Source organism: Cylas formicarius, unplaced genomic scaffold (genome assembly GCF_029955315.1).
Source record: "Cylas formicarius isolate icCylForm1 unplaced genomic scaffold, icCylForm1.1 PGA_scaffold_5__7_contigs__length_24384050, whole genome shotgun sequence".
Classification (NCBI taxonomy): Eukaryota; Metazoa; Arthropoda; class Insecta; order Coleoptera; family Brentidae; genus Cylas; species Cylas formicarius.
This window is the reverse complement of record NW_026844341.1, coordinates 1,377,936-1,400,902: the sequence shown is the minus strand read 5'-3', so window position 1 is coordinate 1,400,902 and position 22,967 is coordinate 1,377,936. Positions and strand designations below refer to the sequence as shown.

Below are 22,967 nucleotides of genomic sequence, written 5' to 3'. Positions count from 1 at the left end.
CTGTTAAAAGTGAAACAATTCCGAATAGCGAGACTACGGTGTACCGTTTATACAGGTTCACTTTCATACCCTCAGTTATAAACTTTGTGAATTTGGGATATCACTTTTACATGTGTCTGCGCGTGAATAATATTTTAATATAATTTGTTGCATTATTATAAACGCATTTTTAATTTAATTTCCTTTACGCATCGGTGAAATTAACAAAGCGAGCAAGCAATTGACTGTATAATTCGGTACATTTGTTACAGTTGGAGCAAAATATTTACTTCAATTCGCCACATTTGCATCAATTCATAAACCAAATGAAAACAGCCCAAATTGCCTTTGGATTGTTGCATTTGTTTTTTAAACGAGAGAAAGTTTTTGGGTAAATACTGCTTAAAAGCTTGAATTCACGTCCACTGTGGGTCCAGGTCCGTCCGCTTATGGAGAAAAAAAAATTGTTTCTCAATTTAGAGAACAAAAATAGTTTCGTACAGATGGCATTGGGGTTAAATAAAAAAAAATAGAAAAAATGTTTTTATTTCACTTATAAGTATGGTACCTCGATTTCGAGCATTGTTGCTTCTCTATACTCTACTTCATGACTTATGTCACTTCATCAATTTAATCTGTAAATCTAATAGATCGTTTTTTGCTGTTTAGTTTTTAACGAAAATATAAGTACATTCCTATTCCTTTTGCCAGAAACATAGCAACTGTACCTTGTGTTTTATTATAATGACCATATTGCAATATTACAACAGTTTCCTGAAATAAAGATATAAAAAAATGTAATGCAATGGATCGTTTTCCCCTATTTAAATACGCCATCATATTTTTCTTCTTCCAGATCCGCCTTTACCACAGACTTTCCCTTGGAGAATAAATTCTAAAAGGCCGTATTTACTTTCCCTTGATGATGTTCATTATTTATAAATACTCCATGTCCATGGCTCTATTCCATAGAAAAGTATAAAGAAAATATACCATCTAATTAGCCTGATTTTGATGTCGATGTTGAGACTGTGACTTTTAAACAATTTAGCCATATGAATTCTAAGCATGCTGCTTTCTTTTAATAATTTAGTAAGGAATTAGGCGAGTAAGATTATCTTCCTTTAAGAATTTGAAAGGTGTTTCTTTAGGATAGGAACTTTCAGAATGTGTTTTAGGTTATCTCCCTTCTCTGTTACAGTCATTGAATAAACCTGTTTTGCACCTTGTATTTATATTTATATTTTTTCGGGTTTGTTGTTAATATCTATCTCGTCAATAATTTCAAGGAACACAGTGCCTGTAATCTTACCTTTTCCTCTTGCACATGAAAAAGCCCTGAGACTATTTATCTCCAGTTGATTTTGCTTCTCTAAGAAAATGATGATTTAAGCCACGGTTTTCAACAAACGAAAGGGCAATTTTCTTTACACAGCATTTTAATACAATACAATAAAATATAAGTGCATATGGGATATAAAAGGAACTAAACAAAATTATATTATATATTAATATTATAAAGTTATATTTGTATATAATAAAAATTATAGACGCATTGCTGGTAATTATGAATGATAACTTAACGATGACCACTACTGAACGCAAAAATATTATTCTGTTTCTTCTTCTGTCCAAATATTTTCTTTGCCAATAAAATATCACAATATTAAAAGATTACTACCTCTATGTTTAGTACCACACCTTCAATTGAAGTCCCATCAAATATATTCTTCTGCTCTCTGCCATTATGAGTTTGATGGTTTAATTTTCTGCTTTAAATTTGTCGGAATCCTTTGTTCTCTGACCCCGCACCATTTCAAAAACAGACTAACTTTCTCTAAATATAAATCGTTGTAAATATGACCAGGAGTAAAATCCTCAATTTAAAATGAATTATGCGTATTCTCACATGGCACAATTATTGTCTAGCTGGTCTAAGGCTTCGTTCGGTCCTTTCGAAGCACGGAAACTTGCTCGGCGTGAAGAAAATTGATTGTAAAATATCCAACATTTACGTATTACAGTCATTAATTATTTTGTAATTTAATCGAGAAAGAATATAATTTATACCCATAATAAATAAGCAACTTAACGCACCGGTAGTGCTGGATATCGCTTAAAATCGGAGGCTATAAAATTTCATTTGAAAATAAATACGATTTCCGTACGCAGACCGGGCGATATCCAATGAGCAAACCGCTAGAACAACATACCCTGAAGCCAATAAATCGAGAAGTAAATAAGCTGGAGATTGTGTTGAATTTGTCAATAAAAAAGGTCCGCTTTACGAGGCACAGTCGATAAAAATTCGCATTGTGGTTGAAGTTTTTGTAGACATTCGACATCTCCAAGAGGTATTTGGAAAATTCATTTTATTGATTAGTTTTATTAACCATCCAGTACTAACCAAATAACATTATTCATATATCACCAAAACATATTTCATAAAAAAATTATCGAATTGGAATATCAATGTGGCCAATATTGATTTTGTAAGGCAAATTATATTTAGAGTGAGACGGGAAGTAATAGAGATTGTTTGCTTTGTCATACCTACACGTAATTTATTTAAGTTTTCTGTTATGTTCTATTTATGACTATAAAAATCTTGTGTACTTTAATTACCTACTAACTGTAAGTACAGAATATATACCTATTATATGTAATATAAATAAATAATAATTCATCGAATTATTATCTAACTAAAATACAGGGTGTTTTCTAATTGTAATAATTAATGGGCGTATTTTGGATCCATTTTAAAAAAGAAATCTTAATATGAACCTATATTCTAAATATCTGAACTTTTGAGATACAGGGTAGTAAATTTTTCAAAATTAAACTATATTTTTTTAATACCTATAATACCACTTTAGATATCTTGATGAAATTTGCCGCACTCTACTATGCATCAAGAGGCATTATTTAGTGCAGCACAATTTAAATACACCAGTGGCGGGCGTAGGGATTGCTCTTGAACTAAAAATTATTCTTACAATCTCCAATCGTTTCTAACGAAATTTAATTTCTAATTTTCTTTCAATCCGATGTACGGTTTTCACTTAAAAAAATTAAAACCTCTTCTGTAGAAGCAAGGACGAGGTCGTTTATGGCATAGGCGCTACAAAAAAAAGAGAATGGACACATACCAATCGCCTGCTTAAAAAAAAATATGACAGGTCATTGTAATTATCTTTATATATATATATATATATATATATATATATATATATATATATATATATATATATATATATATATATATATATATATATATATATATATATATATATATATATATATATATATATATATATATATATATATATATATATATATATATATATATATATATATATATATATATATATATATATATATATATATATATATATATATATATATAATATATATACAGGGTGCTTCAAAATTAGATACTGAAAAAGAAAAGTTAAAATACAATTATTTCATAAAATTTTTGAGTTACTGGATGTACACGATACAAGTTTAGTACAAGGTTGGCATTTGTACTCTTTCTACGACCAAAAATTGACAGATCAGAGGTTTAGGGAATTTTATGTTTATTCGAAATTATATCATCAAGATCTCATTTAGTAGATTTAACATTAATTTTTACGTTCCCTGTAATTATATATCATATGATTTATATCCAATATTTGTTTGAAATAAAATGTTATAATAAACATGATATTATATATTGAAGGTGTGAACTTTAAAGAGGATCGTATTTATTTTGTGACACTAGGTATAAGATTCATTTTATCAGCTAGCTCAACAGAAGAATTTTTAAAATGATTAATGAATATAAACCGAACAACAGTTTTTATTTCGAAAATTTTAAGCAGATGATAATTCAATTTTTATTGCGGATTGCATTTGATTTTTTATATCCTAAGATAAATTTTTTAAAATGTTTTCATTTTCAAAAATGTTAGGTTGTAACCCATAAGGCTTAAAGGAAGAACTTCCGCAAATATGAGTGACATTATTTTTAAAAATTCAACGTTTAGAATAGCGCACCCCACAATTCACTTCATTCCATTTTAATTTCGACTTTTATTTTTAACTCTAATCCTAATTACCCAATGTACTTTGTATAATACAAATGCTTACACTAATAATTGAAATTAGCTAAGATCTTGATAAGGAGATAATCCTTAAACTTAGATCTGAATGATGAATAAGATTTTACAGCGAAACATTGATTTCGACCTTCAGAATTGAATATTTTGGTTAGTGTGTGTGTGTGTGTGTGTGTGTGTGTGTGTGTGTGTGTGTGTGTGTGTGTGTGTGTGTGTGTGTGTGTGTGTGTGTGTGTGTGTGTGTGTGTGTGTGTGTGTGTGTGTGTGTGTGTGTGTGTGTGTGTGTGTGTGTGTGTGTGTGTGTGTGTGTGTGTGTGTGTGTGTGTGTGTGTGTGTGTGTGTGTGTGTGTGTGTGTGTGTGTGTGTGTGTGTGTGTGTGTGTGTGTGTGTGTGTGTGTGTGTGTGTGTGTGTGTGTGTGTGTGTGTGTGTGTGTGTGTGTGTGTGTGTGTGTGTGTGTGTGTGTGTGTGTGTGTGTGTGTGTGTGTGTGTGTGTGTGTGTGTGTGTGTGTGTGTGTGTGTGTGTGTGTGTGTGTGTGTGTGTGTGTGTGTGTGTGTGTGTGTGTGTGTGTGTGTGTGTGTGTGTGTGTGTGTGTGTGTGTGTGTGTGTGTGTGTGTGTGTGTGTGTGTGTGTGTGTGTGTGTGTGTGTGTGTGTGTGTGTGTGTGTGTGTGTGTGTGTGTGTGTGTGTGTGTGTGTGTGTGTGTGTGTGTGTGTGTGTGTGTGTGTGTGTGTGTGTGTGTGTGTGTGTGTGTGTGTGTGTGTGTGTGTGTGTGTGTGTGTGTGTGTGTGTGTGTGTGTGTGTGTGTGTGTGTGTGTGTGTGTGTGTGTGTGTGTGTGTGTGTGTGTGTGTGTGTGTGTGTGTGTGTGTGTGTGTGTGTGTGTGTGTGTGTGTGTGTGTGTGTGTGTGTGTGTGTGTGTGTGTGTGTGTGTGTGTGTGTGTGTGTGTGTGTGTGTGTGTGTGTGTGTGTGTGTGTGTGTGTGTGTGTGTGTCCTCGTATAGTCCACAAGTGAACTGAATCTTTAATGTATCGTAAACAACAAACGAGCTCTCTTTTTGTAACAAATAAATCATTCCGCGGCAATAAAGCGATTCCGTTTTAATTGGCGATTGTATAATCTTCAATGCTGCGGCAAAAAAAGGAATGTTTGGGACCTCTCACCGCTCGGAGATCACTCATATACACATCCGAAGCGTGCTTCAATATAATTTTGATTAATAACATGAGATCCCGAAACTGGGTACTTTCTATAAATTTATTAGAATATTATTAATGAGTTTGGGGTTCGTAAGTGGTTTGATGAAATTGATATCCGATGATGGGATCTTTAATACGAGGACTGTTTAATAAGTCAGTGAGTTTTTGTCACATAAGATTTTTTTTTTAGTCGAGTTGAAGATGAAATCGCAAATTGACAACCCTACAATGAAAATAACGTGAAATTTAGAACTAGTAGTCATAGCAAATGATATAAAGAACAATGAGGAACAGAGGAATGGAATTTGTACAGCCATGCTTGATTTTAATAATTTGTTTGAGTCTTTGCGTCACAATTTTTTATTTGCAAAATTGACACACGTTCAAATAACTCTTTAAAACATGTAAAAGATATTCTAACAGATAGATACAGTCTAGTTGAAATTCCAAAAAATACAACAACTAACATGTTGGTACAAACAGCCGAGTTTAAGTAGAGTGTTCCTCGGGGTTCAGTACTTTCGCCTTTTTTTTGTATGTTTGCTCAAGAAATTTTCTGACGATTCTGAAATTCACATCAATCCTTACGATATAAAAAAAATAGATTAAACTCGATATGTTACGGAATTTTGGTCCTTGGTAAGTATTCAGATAATAGAAATTTTACTTCGTCATAGAAGAATACAAGATATTTTTGTATTGCAAAAAGAACAGTTCGAGTTATAAATGAAAAGGGGCTGGTTCAATCATGTCGAAACGTGTTCAGAGAAATGGGTATCTTTGCCGTGCCGTTAAGTTTTTTTATATGTTTAGTCTATGTTTGTATGACACTTTTGTTATTTCCGTTTGACGTCGTTTTACTGTGTTATGTTATGTAAGAAACTTTATTATTATTATTATTTAAAAAAAAAAAAACGTCGGCAGTGCGCAACTCTAAAGAGATAAGCGATATCAGTCATCTACGTCCACGCGATGTCCGGTCCCCATCAATGTCGTTGTCGAAGGAAAATGATTTCACTATAACGTAATTAAGCCGTTTTCGTTTTCACGATTCCGTTTAATTGCCGATATTTGTTAACGCTTATTCATATTATTAGCTCATCCGTTTTGAACGTGGGCGTTCCCCGCGCTTTTCTATAAGATGTTAACGAGCCGAAGGGATCTTAACGGTATCATCGCCCGACCACTGTAATGAATTGCATTGCTGCGTAGAAAGTGTCTAATTGAACTGGAGATGTCGGTTGAAATGCAATGCTTTGCTACCGCGATTTGCATAATGCGATGTACGCGTCGCTAAACGTACTGGAAGGACCGTAAGAGTATTGACGCAGTCGTATAACGTTAGGAGTTATAGTCTATACGAGAACGATAATTAATCGGAACCCATTCGAATCCAAATCGCAAAGTACTCCGGGCCAACTAGACTTTCAATGAATTTTTTCCCTCTCAAATATTCATTTGGGTTTTTTGAAAGGGTTTTATAGCGTCCTTAATAACCTTATTTTTAAACGTTTACTCTTGAAGGATAAAACTCAATCTTAGAGCACCTAATAAATATTCCGCAAGTAGTAGAGCATGTTATCAAACTTATAGCACAGCTACAGACTTTTTCATATAGAAGAAAATGTCGGGTTCTAAAGCACGTGATAATAGTTCGTCACTTGTTTCCATTTTTAACCGTTTTAGGCGGACAAAATAGCACCCCGCTGCGCTTGGAACGACCATTAAATACAATTATAAAGCAAAACATGAGGATTGTCGATAACTTCAGGGTAGATTGTAGAAATGGGTTACCGATATATAATTTAAATTTTAAATTTATAATTAATTATATACCGAACAAAATAACAAAAACAGGAACTAAGGAATTTAGACACAAAAATAAATTTTTGGGCACTTTTGCATTGGGTTAACAAAAATTGATCTTCAAGAGATGTCATGATTCAAGGAAAACAAAACGGGATCAACGAACCTTTGGTTTCGAGAGAAAAAAATCTTACTTCCGCTGGGACTGACGAAACATTTTGTGAAGGCTTTAAATGGAAATGGAAATTGTTTCGGGTAATTACAACGTTAATTTCCTGGGATTAACAAGGAACACTCAAAACCTGCTATATTTAAGGGTCCTCAAATAAGGCAACATATTAAAGATTCACCAACATCAATCAACCAGGCTGCATCTAACGCTTGGTGTTTATTTGTTTAACAGTACAAAATTAGTGGAAACTATGCTTTGAAATTTGTAATGTGAGCATAAATGTTCACAGAAGAGGAGGAAATGACGATAGGATAGTCACATGCTATTCGACAGATGCTGGACTGACCTAGTCTTACAAAAGTAAATTTCAAATGATAACTGACTAATATATGTAAATCTAGTTTTTGTAATAAATACTTAAATCCACATGTTTTTGTTTTTAACTGATAATAGTAATATGTATATGTAACTGTAACACGTTAAATACCTAGTTATACTGTCGAAAACTCGCTGGCACCAAAGTATCTGTTGGCCTGTTTTTCAATGCCAATTGTATTTCCACTTGTTTGTGGTCGCTTTTACTTAAAACTTTTTGCATTGATGTAGTGATATTATTTTCTTTTTCTGAAGAACCAAGTCCTTTCAGAACGTTGGTAACCGCCATTGCCAATCATAGCTTGACCATGCTAGTCTGAATAGTGTACTGAGTGACCTGGAGCTCGCCCACGTGATATCTTGCCTTGCATAGTATTTTGCATTTTTCATCACATGTCCAACACACTCCACGTTTCCCCGACAGCAGATGTCAATGGATGCTTTATTTATTCATTCGTTCAGTAATTGAGCAATGTCTTCCATTAGCATGAATACATTTACTTGTTCATCAACTTCCTCATGAATCTTCTGTAGAAGATACTCATGAGCTGTGATTTCATCTTTATAAATGAAGAGAAACTTTCATCCAGAAAATCTCGAACCAATCGAGTATAATTTAACCAGTTTTTTAGTAGAAATAGTAAAATGTTTTGCAAAAATCGCAAATACCCTTCACCGTTAAGTCGCCCTGGTAGTTCACATAAAAATAAACAATAATTCCGTTCTCTTGCTCCCAAATTGTTTCTCCAATTGAAAACTGCACCAATAATACCAAAAGTAGTTTCGTCCGTAAACAATATCTTGTTTAAAAAGCATCATCATTCAATTGCTTTTATAATAATAAGTTACACAAGTTTAATCTTGCTGGTAGGTCAAGTCAAAAATTCAAGGCCAAAGTGTCTCATTATGATGGATGTCCAGAATTGTCGTTTTGTTTATCCTTTTTCCTGCACGTAAGCGCCTTGGGCGTATTTCAGGATTTTCCGTCGCGCGCACTAAAAGCAATTACAAAAAATTGATTTTCTGACTTTTAACATTTATTGTTGTTGTCAAGATCAAGTTAAAGTCAATCTATCAATAAGGATTATATCGATGTTAAATAAGAATATCTATTCAATTTATCAGATTTGCTACTTAGCAAAAATTAAAAAGTAAAAAAGTTATAATAAAATATTTCACTGGAAAGTTTATAACTAGCGCCTAGAAACTAAGTAAAGTTTCAAATTTCTGACCACCAAAAATGCCTTGCTGTAAGTTTATGCGTTATTACCCTTCAAAACTTATCAAATGATGGAATAAACAAAAAATTGGAAATTAAACTTTAATACCCTATATTAATAAGGAGCTTGAATTGTATTGTTTATTATTGTATTGCATTACGAAATACCTTATTTTCAGTTTTCCTATTTTTTTATTTATAGTACGTGGGATTATCTTAGATAAATAAATAAAAATCGAAACGTTGCTCAGATGTATTCCCGGTTTTAGAAAGGCGTGAAGTAAATCTACCTCGTTCCAATTGCAGCCATTTTCCTTTCTCTTTGTAGCTTTTTGTCCGTTTTAATTTTTCCGTATGCGACGCGGTACGTTGCGTAGGCGTGACGCTCAGTCGCGAGTCGCAGTCAGGATATCGAAAGGATTTTACCGGCGGCCGATATAAGTAGAGCGATATTTTGCAACGACCGAACGTTTTCCGTATGCACGAGGCAATCGCTCGAGCGCATGAGGTTACGAAAAGTGGACGTTGTAAAATTTAATGGGTGTATCGATTTAAAGTCGGTCCGCGTCGCTTGCGACGTTTACACTACCTTTGCGAAAACCGTTTAGCGAAATCCATTGTCTGAGAAAAAAGGGAACGCTTGTGGTTTTCCATTTTTTATCGTTTTACACAGTGCCTTAATATTAATAAAGCTAAGTTTGGCATTTTAGACACTCTGTATCTCGTTTCGTCACGTGGGATCCAGTGGCGCGATCAGTTTGTTTGTGAAACTGCAGTCGAAATGCTGAGATTCCTTGTGTGTAAATATTGGTACTTTTTGAGACGGGCATTGTTTAAAAAAGAACGTTTTTTAACGTGGTATACATAATCGTACTGTCATTATTGTGAATAAAAACGGCATACTGGCACAAGAAAATTGCGTCCTGTACTCTTTTTGATGGATATTTTCAGTTGCTCTATTTATTCCATTCAGAACCCATACACATATCTCGATATTGTAGCTATGTTAAGCGGCTCTAGCACGAAACGTATTACTGACAGTCATGATTGCTGACCGTCTTTTTCTCACGACCTCCCAGAGTCAGTATTTTCATCAGTCTTTACCATTTGTTCAATTGGTCTTTAGAATAATTTGAATATTTGGTTACTCGGCTGATCGCGCGTCGCAGTCTCCCAACAAAATCACGAGCGAGATGTTTAAAGGACTTATAACGCAAATAATCCACAATGCTTTATTATATTTATTATTTTAGTTTATTTGATTATTTCCCCTACTTGATCCATTTCGCTATAAAGGACGTTTTAAAATGTGTATGCCACTATCACATCTATTCTATTCAAATCATGGTGCACTTTTACTTCAATTGTATCCACTTTTTTTTGCAAACTAAAAAGGAAAATAGTATTATTGGCTGTCCATCTATGCGGTATAGTTATGCAAAATTGTGAGTGGATAAATATAAATTCTTGTAACTGTAAAACGACATGTATATGTATATAAATATATGAATAACTGTAATTTCAAAGTTGAGTGCTCTTCTAACATGTAATTAATATTGTTCACGGATCAACAAAATGCATATAACCTCCAAAACAGATCACAAATGTCGCTACTCAACATGAGCCAGCTTTTTGACCACTTAGCAGGCGCTGAAAACAAGGTTATGGTTTGGAATACCAAGCAAACTAATTAGTTATAAACACAAGCTTCAGAAAGTAATGGAAAATAACTTTAGTTTTTGTTGGTTTGATGATTGACTGTTATTATTTACAGTAGAATACTTCAAAACCCATTTCGTTTCGGAGGGGTGATTGCTTAAATGAAAAACACAAAAATTAAATCGATCTCTGGTATTTTACATTATATATTTATTTATAATTTTAATTATAACTTTCTAAAAATTAATTTATCCATAATATTCCATATACATAAATAACAAATAAGAGCCTTGTATATACATAGTAGAAAATATATTGTAATATGTCAACATGTCTTATTAACTTACATGAGCTTATATAAGAGTGGATATCAACATTAACGTAAAATACAATTGTTACTTTTCAAAACAGTCATTACACACGAATTCATTTTTATAAAATTCCGATTCACACTGTCGCTGTTCAAATTAAGAAAAAAGGTTTTTAAGTCTCTCATAGTTGCACCGACTAAAAAAACCTACCCATTTATGGTCTGTTCATAGATATAAGAAAGTGATCAATTGGTTTTGAATGAGATTATCCAAGAGTGGTCATTAATATACAATGTAACAAGATTATTACCTAAAGTTTCGGAATTTAAATTCAGGTAAAACTGTGGTCCGTAATAGTAAATAATTTTATATCTACCTGTGTTTAATATTCTTTAGTTTGGTATACTACTTAGTTTAGGTTTATTAGCAATCATTCTTATTTCGTGTGTAATACAGCGTGTGTTGAATCGTGTGCGAATTATGCAAAATATGTGCGAGTGCATCTCAGGAGATGCTCCCGCCAAAATGTAGAAAACACTATTCTATTGAGACTAAGGAAGTTATAAACAATGTTTATTTGATTCTTATTGAACGTGGTGCCAACAAGCAAGCATCTTTAGAAGAAACGGCCACATTGACGAAAATTCCAACATCAACTGGAAAATTGTGAATAATCCCATTTTAGCGAGGAAAAAAAGAAGCGATGCTGACATTTTCTCGAGTGTAGATGAAAGTGATCAAGATATAATACGGCGTAAAATTTACCAGTTATACGAGGAACAAAGCGTGCCTACATTAGATATGGGAATTAGGAGGCTTGAAAAAGATGAAATCGGTGTTAAATGTGGCAGAACTACCTTATGGAAGTGTATTTAACACATGGGTTTTAGATTCTAAAAAAATGACAAAAGGTAAGTTTTAATGGAATCTTTTAGAATTCGGAAATGGCGATCGGGATATCTAGAAAAAATTAGAATTTACAGAGAACAAAGGCCAATTATTTACTTGGATGAAACCTGGTTCGACGCTTATTATACCCCGGTAAAAGGGTTGGGTTGACTCAGCTGATAAGTGTAAAACAAACTCGCCATCAAAAAGAGGTAAAAGAATTACTATTTTGCATGCTGGCTCTAAAGATGGTTGTGTTCGAAATGGACTTTTTCTGTCTGCGAAAAATATTAAAGATTCTTCTCTGGATTACCATGAGGACACCACCGCTGATTTATTTGAAAGTTGGTTTAAAAACAAACTAGTTCCAAATATTTTCCTAATGCGTCATTGTAATGGACAATGCAAGTTATCACAGTAGACAGTTGATTAAAACCCCTTCCTCATGTGACACAAAAGCAACAATCCAAAACTACATGTATAATAACGACATTTATTTTCACGAAGATTATACCAAAAAACAATTAATTGAGGTTCTACAAAGCCTGAACCTACAAAAGGAATACGTCTGTGATAATTATGAAAAAAATCTATTTTTAAGGCCTCCACCTTACCACTGTATATTTAATCCCATTGAACATGTTTGGCACCAACTGAAATCTGCCATTCGTCGTAACACTGTTTTTCCCCGTGTTAAATCCAATGCCCTCAAACTTATAGAAACACAAGTTTTTATCATCCCTCCACAAAGTTGGGCAAATTCTGTTTAACATATAGAAAAAGCAGAACAATCGTATATCCATATTTCAAATAATATAGAACAAATAATAATTATAACAGGTGATGATAGCGATAGTGATACTGATATATTATGTGAGTAATTTTATGTAATTTAAGTAGGTAATAAAAATAATTTGTAATTTTATTTTAGATTTAAACATAAATACATAAATAAATAAATATTGTTTAGTATCTTTCCTAACCAAAACCCCAAATAGTTAAATTCTAAGCACAGTACGGACCTGTTCGGCAATATTTCATTCTTACGCTTACCCGGGTCTTTGCTTAATTCGTATCAGTTAATCACTTTCTTATATCTATGAACAGACTTTACCTGCCAGTGTTCTAACTTTGTCTATTACGCCTTGGATAATTACAGTAATTTCCACTACAAAACAAGGTTGCATTTTTGAAAAACTGCTGCCGAAACTCGAAAGACCGTCTTTAATTATTATGGATAACACACGATATCATTCTGGACTTCGGGAAATTATACCAAATACATCGACAAGAAAAGAAGAATTAATCAATTGGCTGCGCAGTAAGCGGATTAATTACCAACAAAATGGTCTACAATGTGAGTTGTTAAAAATTGTCAAAAATTACAAAACCAACTTGCCGTGTGCTACGGAGGAAATAATTGCTGAAATGGCTCAGTGAAAATAGGATGATATGATATGATGACAGTACTCCCGATGATGCTGAAGTAGTATCTGTTTGGAAGGTAGCTCTCCAGACAGTTACCAACGAAAATTTTATCAGTTGTATAACACATACAGAAAATATAATTAAAAAATACTGGGATACTAATATAACGGTCACACCAGGCTTTCGAGAAATCGATGAAATCGAATTTTTCGAAATCATGCGCGCCTTTCAACGAAACTTATATCTCGAAAACGGTGCATCGTATAGCGTCGCCATCGGTACAGATAGAATCAGCGTCGCAAAAAAAGGTTTCCATTTTTTTCGTTGGAGCTAGGATGCTGAAATTTCTCTCCTTTTAAACAGGTGTCTCGTGACCTGTAGGAAACAGCCGCGATCGGAAAAGGCGTCTATCTTTTTTTCGCAATATAAGCGGTATACGCGATCCGAAAAATTCTTGAATCAAAAGACGCGCGAGATCCTGATCAAAAACCTTTATTCTTAATAATTTTTCAAAAACATACAGGGCGCATCGGCAATTTGTTAAAAAACTGAAAATTGCCAATTTCTTTCACACGACTATATGGTCCGTATAGATAGCTAAAACTTTTGTATTTTAAGTTTTCCCATATTGTACAGGGTGTTCGGAACATTCTGTACCATATTCAAAAATGTAATAGATGTCTCAAATTTGTAACTATCGATTTCAAATTTAGCAGAGAAGTGAAAGTCTACATCTACATCTAAAGCGTAGAAACTGGGAGCAATCAAGACTTGACAAGTATTTTTAAAACAATTTAGAAAAATTTGTTTTTCTTATTTTAGCTTCCAGGAAAAATTAATTTGCTGGAAAACCATTAACTTTATCGAAAAATTACGACGTACTGCATAGTTTCAGAAAACAAGTATTTTCTCCAAAATCTTCTACTTATTTGAAAAAATTCATATACCAGGAAGTGGAGAGTTCCAGGGCTATAACTTTTATTTAAATTATATACAGGATGTGTCGTTTATGAGTAAAAAATCTAAAAGATCTGAAAATTTTCCGTTTTTGTGGATAAATTATTGGCGATAAATGAGAAACTGTTATAGATGCGAAAATTTAATTGTAAATTTAAGCAGTAAATTGTGTCGAAAGAGGGTTTAAGTTTTCGTCTATCATAGAGGGTTCGCGAGAAATTTGAAAAATATAATTTTAAATCGCAATTACCAGTACAAATTTCAATATTTATCAAAGTTTACCGTAATTTTGAATTTCGGCGAGATGTGAAAGACAGTTTATACACGGTGCATGCAAAATAAAATTACAATTGATTTTGCGAAAGTTTCATAGTGTTCCGGAGAATAGCACGATAGAAAAACAATGCGTCCCTCTCGAACAAAAAGTCTTTAAAATCCCAAGCTGCGTAGTGATTTTGTAGACTGTGAAGTGTATAGTACGGAGCAGACGTTTCACACAACTACGAAAGCAATCTGGTTATTAATGTAGACGAAGGATCATTTTCTGGTAGTACCAGTTCCAATTTTGACTCTGATGATGAAGATGTTCCATCATAAATACAAACTGAATATGGTTTGCTTGAATATTTACTCTTGGAAAATTATGTTTTATACGGTAAGATATATTTTTATTTTATTATTTTTATTACATGGACAGAGTATTCGATGATTTAACATTTCATGATAATTTTTTCATGTAGATTTACCTACTTAAATATTCGCATATCATTAAGGAACACAATTTCGTAGAAATCAAACTCATTTTCATTGGCGATATCCATTTTTTCTTTTTTGCAGTCGTACTGTACTATAAATGTAAACGATAATTACGATAATGTATTTATATTTAAAAAAGAATGGATTTTCTACTTTTTTTAGGTTAGCGAATGCGAAAAACGGTAGTTGTGATCGTCGCAGTATCTCCCCATGTCAAAAATGGGCTATTTTTCGTCAACGAAATGATCAAATAAGATATACGAAACATTAAGTCGGCCGTGCGAAAACGAGAAACAAAACCGAGACACGCATCTCGTCGACGCGACAAAATAACGTGCATGAAAAAGGAAATTGCCAATTGCATATTTTGAAACGCGCGTTCTCGATGCGAATCAGACAAACATCCTGTACGAGATAAATGTACCCATACACCGATACGTTTATTCGCGAAGACTGGTTTTATTGGCTTCGTAAATCGCAACAGGTGCGGAACGCGACAATTACAACGGAGAAGAAAAAATAAAAAACGCGTGGAATTGCGGTGGCATACGTCTTCGTCCGTAAGGTCGCCACTTTCTTCTTCGACGTGAAATTGATACACTTTTTCCCGTCAAGTGTGCTTTCCTTGGTATTTTTAACGTTTACCTCGCGGGGTCTGAAAATGTCTACTCCAAACACCTCTAAAGCCAAACGCAAATATCAAAAAAATGTTTTCGTAGGTCAAAAACTGTTCCCCCGTTGACTAACATTATTGAACGAGTGTAAATTTGCTTTAATAGATTGAGAGGATGGGTTTATGTAGATCCCTACTACTTAGGAAGTGAACTTTTTTCAGCCGAAATATAATTTTGAAAATTAAAAGTGAAAATAATATCGTACGTCGACAAAAAATATACATATACATCACAATAAAACGCTTAGCAATAAAACTTATTACAAAAATATGTATTTAAATTTTAACGTTATATTTTTTTTCGGACTTTGCTCTACAACTTAACTTTTTTTTGTACAAAACCTTTATATGCCTCGCAACTTGCCCTTGTATCGCCATTTTAGGTTGATTATCGAAAAAAATCTCTTTGTAAAAGCAGATGGGGCAGTAATAGAGAACCAAAATCCAATGAATTTGAACTTGTAGAATGTTCTTCCATTTTTGTCTTTTTTTTTTTTAGTTTTTTCTTTATTAATGTCAAACCAAACCAACAATGAAAAGAAGTTTCAGAGTTGAGATTTTATGTGCGCATTTGTGATCGAAGCTTGATTGCATATTATTTTTTAAACAGTATATAGCACGCCAAGTTAAAATGCAATACATATAATAATGCTATATAATATGTACCACAGAGTTCCATAGAACATTGCAAATATGTGGTACAATGACGATTTGGAAGCCTGCGTTGCGTGTCGATATGGATTATGTAATTCCGTATTTTTTTCCAGAATGTTCTTAGTGATAATGGTTGATATCTAGATTTAATATTAATAAATATACCAGAGCAGTACCAACCATAGATATGCTAATGCAGTACTGAATATATTTAAATTTAAAATATAATATTTTGACCGCCAAAATGGTTTATGGTTTGGATATTAGGTTTTAAATATTGTTCCTGATATTTTTATTGTAAAAGTATACTTGCAAATTCTCAAAATTTATCTTAAATAATTCTGTCCTTAATTAAAAAAGAAAAAAAATTATGTATACCTAAACTTCTAACACATGAATACGAAAAAAAAAAGAATAAAATGACCGCCATCGGCTTCGATAGCGGCATGTAGCCCTACGATATGAGCATTTTCACATACTGCTGCATCACAGTATTTGTTTTAAATATTTGAATGTTTTTGAAAAACTTGCAGGTTTAAGAACGATTGATTGAAGTTTTTTTTTAGGTTCGAGTGAGAAACTATCTTTGGCATACTATTTATATTAAATTCTAATAATTACGTTGAATAATATTGATCAATAAAGTGTGTCGTATTTGTTTCGTTATTGGATTCATTAAATATTATCATTATTGTGGAAAAAATTCAAAGAAAGTGCTTCAAGTAAGATTTTACTTTAGCGATGAGAGCAGCGAAGGAAAATAGCTGAATTATTATGCATTCTTGAATTAATAATTAATGAGATTGATTTATCTACCTGCCGTAGTCAAATAGATATTAGAGTTAAAAGAGTTTCGGTCAGAGAAGTGCCAACATTTCATACTAAGCGGTGTAGAACAAACATAGGGAAATTTTGACCAATCATCAGGCTATCTAACTAATACAATAGAGTTCAAAATTAATGTTATATATTTTATTGTTATTGTATACTTTAGTATATAAGTAGTATTTGGAGTGATTTAATAGTAATAAGTATAATAAAAATAAATAGATAATAATAAATGAAAATAATAGAAATAAATTACCGATAATACACCTGCAATCGACTTATTGGCACAAGCACTGATGGTGCTACGAAACTTCAATCGCATTTAGTAATGTATATTTATAAAGATTTTAATTATATTTATAAAATTATAGACAACAAGATAGTGGAAACACAAAGAAAATCTAACCAAAAATCATTATCATCATCTTCATCCTAAATCTTTCCTCCATGGCTGCAAATTTCAAACACTTGGGTAAAGTACTTTTGCTGATTTTGTGAATTTTTCAAGTTTTGGTTGGTTGATTAATTGAAAATTTTTTACTAATTAAAAAAATATATTTATTGTCTGATTCTATTCCAATTATATTTCTGGATGGCGATAAACGTCGCTTATCGTTTCCATTGACTTTTGGGCGATAAATTAGTTACAATTTGGGTATAAAATTTGATCTACTGTTATATTTCCATGGAAATGTACTTTGCATCACTTAAAATAATTATTCGTTATAGAAGTATGTACATTTTGAGAAATTTGGATGGTTTGTTTTGGTTAGTTAAATAATAAATATTCCCCGTAAAAAAGTTTGAAAAGGTTAAATGGAGTACCGTCTTCTTCTTATTCTTTTTATTAATATGTAAAATGTATCACCATATAGATATTAAAATAATTATTTGGTGCATCAAATCGTAGAGGTAAAACAAAAAAGAAAGCACATACGTTTATATATTCTTTTAATTTCCATCTTTAAGCTGTTAAATACCTGTTATAAAAAATCTAACTCACCGTCTATAATACTATAATCAATAGCTTACCCATATAGGTAAATAAAGTCAACTGAAGGAGTCATTTTAAAAGATGCGGCTATTTACTAGCTAAACAACTATGTAAACATTCGTACCTTGAGAACCATAAAAAATACAGTAAATTACCGTTAAATAGAACAATCTAATAATTGACATAGTAATTCCATGTGGTAGTTATTGTGGGAAGCACATGCAATCATGTTTAACGCGAACATTTATGCAAATAATTATATTCGTAGATGTATGATTTTTGTTTCGTATAAAACTCTAACACAATGATGTGTGTTACAAACTATTGCAACAGGCGAGACACTCTTTATTCGGGTTATCGTTGAGATAGAATACAAAGCCGCGTTTTAACCAAATAAAATATTCTTAAGCAAATATTTGCTTTACTTTATACTAAGAGTGCGTTAATATGAACTGAATCGAGAATGAAGACATTTCCTAATAGCTATGGCTTCTACATTGCTTTGGAGATGTTTGTCAACCAATGGTCCTTGGTCTAAACGTCAATCATTTTTTGACGAAGCATTTAGAAAAGATGAGAAGTACTGTAATGTTCTAACTATTAAAACCATAACAGATACCGTCCAAACTGCAACTTGTAGGGCAAATGGTCAACACCAGCAACCCATGCAATTTTTTTAATGAAATTTGAACCAAAAAATGATTCAATTTGAATTTTTAATGTTCCGTTTTCATTTTAAATAAATTTCCGTGGCAAAGGCAAATTCCCTCGCTTGTATTACAGGAGTCCATTCTAAGCTCACTGCTATTTATTGTCTATGCTTCAGGTATGCTAAGTTCAATGTTCTGTAAGACCCAGGCGTTTGCCGACGATACACAAATTTATTATTGTTTTGGAGATGACGAAAGAAAACATAAATCGGGATTTGTAAACTTTAAGTGAACTTTCTTAAAACCATAGCCTTAAACACACACATTTTGATTGTTACTTTTCGGAAATAATAATAATTTAAGTGTAATAAAAAATGCTTTATATATGTCAATAGGTGGTAGTAAGCTTAGCTTTTTCAACAATTCAAAAAATAACAACAAATTGCAGTCAATATATTATGCTACAATGGGCAGATTTGTGTATGGCTGCTTAAACTATGAAAGTAAGATTTATATAATCAGATTTGGATGGTTTGGGATAGATAACAGTAGATTTTTTTTTTGTGATGTAAGCTATAACTGACCCCCATGGACTCTTTTCCATTCAGGAGTGATTAGTATTTAGGTTTGAAAAATGCAAGAAATGGGGAGCGAGGCAACAAAAATATTTTATACTAGCCTTTTAATACACCAAATAACATTTTCCAATCTCAATAGGATCTAGTGGATATTCATTTAGCTATTGATAAAAATTTGTATTTGTCTATAATATAAAAACTTTAGTTACTTTTCAATATTATTATCTTAGTGTTTTCTAACTTGCATTGTTATTTTGGACGTACCATTTATTGTTGTGTAACTTTTCTGGATGATTAATAAAGCTCCGTACTATTCTATTTTATTAAATTCTAATATGTTGGATCACATTTTATTAGTAAGGATTCTAGATTAAATAACCATTTTCCAATACACGACAAGAACTTTTTTTCGAAAAAAAATACCTTCGTAGAAAAATAACTGCTAAAATAACCACAACTTCAGCTTAAGGTGACTTGAGTTGTATTATATTTATTTGGTTGCTGAACATATCAAATCGACTCTCGCTGTGGGTAGAACTGATGGGATGCGTTATTATTGAAACACTCGAGCTTCCAATCTGCACGTCTATAAATAATTTTAATTATGAATCTTCCAAGGAAAATAAAAAACACTTTGCACTTTTGGCCTGTTCAACGCGGCATCAAAGGTGTGTCCGGAAATTAAACTCGGAAATGGGAATTTTTAATTTTACAACGATTTTTGCTAATTCGCCCAAGGAATTAATTAAAACCCGCCGGATTTGTAGAATTTTCACAAGACTGTTCGCAACATCAAGCAAAAGAAACAAAGCAACTTGCTCGTGGGACGGAACTGAGATCTACGAGTAATTCTGTATAAAACGATTTATATTATCACGGTTGTTTGTAATTATCATTCTAAATATTACTCAATTTATACTGTAACCAAATAGGCGCATTTCTGACAACCTTTACGACAGTCATGAGCTCGAGCTGATCCAATGCTTAATAAATGAGTGATTGAAGAAGTTTATCAATGTGTTGCATATACTTTGCTTAAGACCATTAGTTTTTGGGTATGTTTTTGCAAAACCTCAAGAATACACAAATGTCAAAATAGCATTCGTGGCTAAGATCTACGGAAAATATGCTATTGTAACCAAACCCGTGGCTAAAGTACGGGAAATTTCCAAAGTGCATAGGGAGTAGTTTTTTGTGTAATTAATGAAAAAAAGTACACAGGGCGGTTCTTAACTTTGTGTCGATGTTAAAACGGATCTTTCTTGAGCCCATTTTAGGAAAAAAACCTTATAATAAAGTATCTTCTAAATGCCTTAACTTTTGAGATACACGAAATACAATAAAATTTTGATAAATTTCACAATTGGCAGTTATGACGTAGCCAGTTTTTGTGTATATGTATAGTATATGTGTTCAATCATTGAAAATTATATAGTATGTAATTTATATTTATATTAACATTTATAAAATAGTATACAATAGGCGTTTCAAACAAATTTCCTCTTATTCTTGCGTAAATAGTATATTAAAAAGTAATGTTAGTTTGGTTAGAACAAATGCGTCCGGGAATGTCCTCTTTCAAAAGGTACGCGGTCCCACAAAAAAAAATTCTGTTGTTTTGTCTTTTTATTAAAGTTGCCCAGCGCTTTGTTTTTGCTACATAACATTTCCTGCTCTTTCGAATCGATTCTTAAATTTTTGAAACATTTGGGGGGGGGTTGGGTCATCTTAAGTACTTTTGACATAATTTTGAAATAAAGTGAAATCAGAAACAATGAGGCAGTAGATAGAGCGTCCGATTTAAAAATTTATAAAATTCAACAATAACAACTTTTTGATTCATCCTGTAACTAAAAATATTTCTAACTTATAAACTTTTTTAATCTTGCAACTTTATTTTAAATATTTTCTCCTTGTCTTTTACCGTTTAATTTGTCGTACGCCTTGTTAACGTATTTAGTTTTTAAGACAGTTGTCTCTGAATCATGTTATCATTACTTGCCAAAAGTAATATTCTTGGCTTTAAAAAAAAGTACATCACCCCTCAGCGATGCTACTGTACAAAATATTTCAATTTTGTCAGAAGTAACTTTTATAATACCATCAAAGATAGCTCTGGTCTAAACTTAACTCGATATCTTACACTGATTCTGAAATATTTATTTTTTAAATATCAATCAAAATATTTTCCTACCATATACTCGAAAATATGTTTATTTCATGCTTTGCACCGGAGAAACAACGTTCGAAATTGAAAATTCTTCTGAAAACGCCACTGTCAAACCTCCCAGATTTTAATAAATAGCAGCCGACTCCCGATCCGTACTAACTATGTAAATCTCTTTGTTTCTATTTTTGCGTTGTTTTTGCAATTGAAAGTGAGCTTTTTTAAATAACTCGCGTCCTTGGATTTAACGACTGATTTTTAAGCGCTTTGGCGGCAGTGAATTCGTACGGAAAAGCATTTTGCACATTCAAGGGGTTCGGGAGTAAAATTTACATTTCATCGCTTTGTTCCGGTTGGGGCTATAGTTGATTTGGAACTTTTGTTTGGGAAACTCGTGCTTAGCGTATTTGTTATAGCGACGGTTTTTGAAAGGGATAAATTTGATTTTGAGTGTAAAATTCAGTCGATGCCTCCGTTGCTTTTAAATGGTATATTTTTCCTGAATTACTTCGTTACGTTACTTACCCAATAGGACAACAAAGAACGGCACGAAGGGAAACATTTCACCGAATCACTCACGTTTACACTATAAAACTGGAAACCAAAATACGCCGGAGAATAAGCGCGTTCTTCGGCGGTTTGCCCGGAAATCTCGGTCGCTACCTGTACTGCCGCACTTGTAGCCCAAAGACTAATCACTGAAAACGCCAACACACAAGGTTTCGGTAGCACGAGATTGTCCCAGCCAAACGGTGCGACGCGCGAAGAACGGTACTCCGGGTACGGCGTTGCCGATTGCTACCGCGAATTAAAGGGAGAAATTTCAAGTGCCTTTCCAGTTCCGGAAAGCATTTTTATGAGAAATTCCTTGGAAATTGTGAGTAATATGAAATGGTATTCAGGTCCCACAGATGAACTATTAATTTAAAATTCAATACCATACATTGGTACTAACAGTACTGACTGCGGTCAAAAACAACATGGAGATGCAAGACTAAAAGTTAAATAAATACCCATATATTTATCCTTGTCTAGGATCACCGGATGTGTGCGTGGAAGGCGCTGAAAACACTCTTTAGATCATCTAAAAATCTAATTTAACGTTTTAAAAATGGGCTTATTTTAAATTCGCAAAAATTAAAGTGATAACAAAAAAATCAATGCAAACTTAGATTCAAACAATTGCAAAAGGTGCTCAGACCAATCCGCAACGCAACGTTGCCAGAGTGATGAGAGAAGTTTGGGCTTGGATGCTTTCTTGAACTGAATGAATTGAGCTACATATACTCTTAATTGCAAGCTGGTTAGGAATAGGAGTTTTCTGCTTTTCAAGATACAGTTTACAGGTGCTGTCTTCAGCAATCCTCATGGTTACAAATACAACTTTCGAATTGAGACCAGTTTTGAGGGTCACCTTTTTGTGGAGGTTAGTATTATCGTATTGCAAATACTTCAAAAATGGTATATTTAATCGAATCATATATGATATCATAAACTGGTTAAGAGAAATTAAAATTTCGAGGACTAAACATTTTACTACTGTTCTCTGTATCGTTTATTTTTACGAGTTTAAT

At 32.9% G+C, this 22,967-nt stretch overlaps 1 protein-coding gene across 3 annotated transcripts in view; it reads right to left on the bottom strand.

The window, feature by feature from the left end:
• LOC132702439 (titin) overlaps positions 1 to 22,111 on the bottom strand; it is a 109,473-nt gene extending 87,362 nt beyond the window's left edge. For all 3 annotated transcript variants that reach the window (XM_060671037.1, XM_060671039.1, XM_060671038.1), the window contains exon 1: positions 21,919 to 22,111. In XM_060671037.1, the coding sequence (XP_060527020.1) occupies positions 21,919 to 21,955 (37 nt within the window). In that variant the 5' untranslated portion in view covers positions 21,956 to 22,111. The remainder of the gene's footprint in view (positions 1 to 21,918) is intronic.
• Between the last annotated feature and the right edge of the window lie 856 nt (positions 22,112 to 22,967).